General features: G+C 61.1%; 1 protein-coding gene across 1 annotated transcript in view; it reads left to right on the top strand.

Annotated features, from left to right (window-relative positions):
• Positions 1 to 6: 6 nt before the first annotated feature.
• Positions 7 to 1,386, top strand: part of HPCA (hippocalcin) — a 4,649-nt gene continuing 3,269 nt past the window's right edge. Inside the window, exons 1-3 of the mRNA XM_018081269.2 lie at positions 7 to 369; positions 936 to 1,041; positions 1,292 to 1,382. Of these exons, the coding sequence (XP_017936758.2) occupies positions 25 to 369; positions 936 to 1,041; positions 1,292 to 1,382 (542 nt within the window). The 5' untranslated portion in view covers positions 7 to 24. The remainder of the gene's footprint in view (positions 370 to 935; positions 1,042 to 1,291; positions 1,383 to 1,386) is intronic.

Below are 1,386 nucleotides of genomic sequence, written 5' to 3'. Positions count from 1 at the left end.
CAGAACAGCAAACTGCGCCCGGAGATGCTCCAGGACCTGCGGGAAAACACCGAGTTCTCCGACCTGGAGCTGCAGGGCTGGTACAAGGGTTTCCTGAAGGACTGTCCCTCGGGCATCCTCAACGTGGAGGAGTTCAAGAAGATCTACGCCAACTTCTTCCCCTACGGCGACGCCTCCAAGTTCGCCGAGCACGTCTTCCGCACCTTCGACACCAACGGCGACGGCACCATTGACTTCCGAGAGTTCATCATCGCCCTGAGCGTCACCTCCCGCGGGAAGCTGGAGCAGAAGCTCATGTGGGCCTTCAGCATGTACGACCTGGACGGCAACGGCTACATCAGCCGGGAGGAGATGCTGGAGATCGTGCAGGTACCGGGCTCCCCCGCCCCGCCGCGGCTCCTCCTGCCTGGTCCCGGCTGTCACCCCGGTGTCACAGCGGCTGTCCCCTCCCCAGGATGGGGACGTGCACCCTGTGGTACCCCCCTTGGGGGTACAGGGCTTGGCAGTGCCTGGGATGGAGCCTGTTGCTGTCTGCAGCTGTGGCTGCAAGGGTCAGTCTAACCCAGAGCTCCTTCCCTGTCCTGGGGGCATCCCTTTGTTACCCCTTCCTGGCACTCTTCCCATGCTTCCAGGGAGGGCTGGATAGATGGCAGCTGTCCCCAAGCACACCTGGTGGTGTTGGCAAAGGGACAGGAGATGCTCTCCTTGTCTTAACCCCAATCCCGTGGCATGAGCATCAGTGGCATCTCCTCCCTGCAGGAGCAGCTCCAGCTCTGGCTGAGCAGGGAGTTGAAACCCCCCCACAGCCTGATCCCATGGGAAAGGTGTTAAATGACATCACCATTCCCAGGGAAGTGAAGCCCAGAGCTGCCCCCATCTCAGGTGGGCAACGCCGGGTCCCTGCACCCACCCTCATCCCCATCTCCCCCTCCCAGGCCATCTACAAAATGGTCTCCTCCGTGATGAACATGCCTGAAGACGAATCGACCCCGGAGAAAAGAACGGAAAAAATCTTCCGACAGATGGATACTAATAACGATGGTAAATGAGAGGAGATGGAGGGGATTATGGAAAGGTCTCATGGATAAATCCGGGGGGGTCTTAGAAGGAGCCGCACGCACGCTGATTAAATGGCTCATGTCCGCCGGTGTGGCCAGGGCAGCCGGAGGGGCTCAGGGTGCTGGGCACCCCGGGGTGCTCATCCCGGGTGGGTGGGTGTCCGTGGGATGTGCCGACAGCTCTCTGTTCCTGCGTGGTGGTTACCAGGCTGAGCCGTGTCCCCTCCCCGCAGGGAAGCTCTCGCTGGAGGAGTTCATCACAGGTGCCAAGAGCGACCCGTCCATCGTGCGCCTGCTGCAGTGTGACCCCAGCGGTGCCATGCAGTTC

Source organism: Manacus vitellinus, unplaced genomic scaffold (genome assembly GCF_001715985.3).
Source record: "Manacus vitellinus isolate BGI_N305 unplaced genomic scaffold, ASM171598v3 scaffold_52_pilon, whole genome shotgun sequence".
Classification (NCBI taxonomy): Eukaryota; Metazoa; Chordata; class Aves; order Passeriformes; family Pipridae; genus Manacus; species Manacus vitellinus.
Note: the sequence above shows the minus strand (reverse complement) of the source record. Positions and strands in the feature narration are given on the sequence as shown.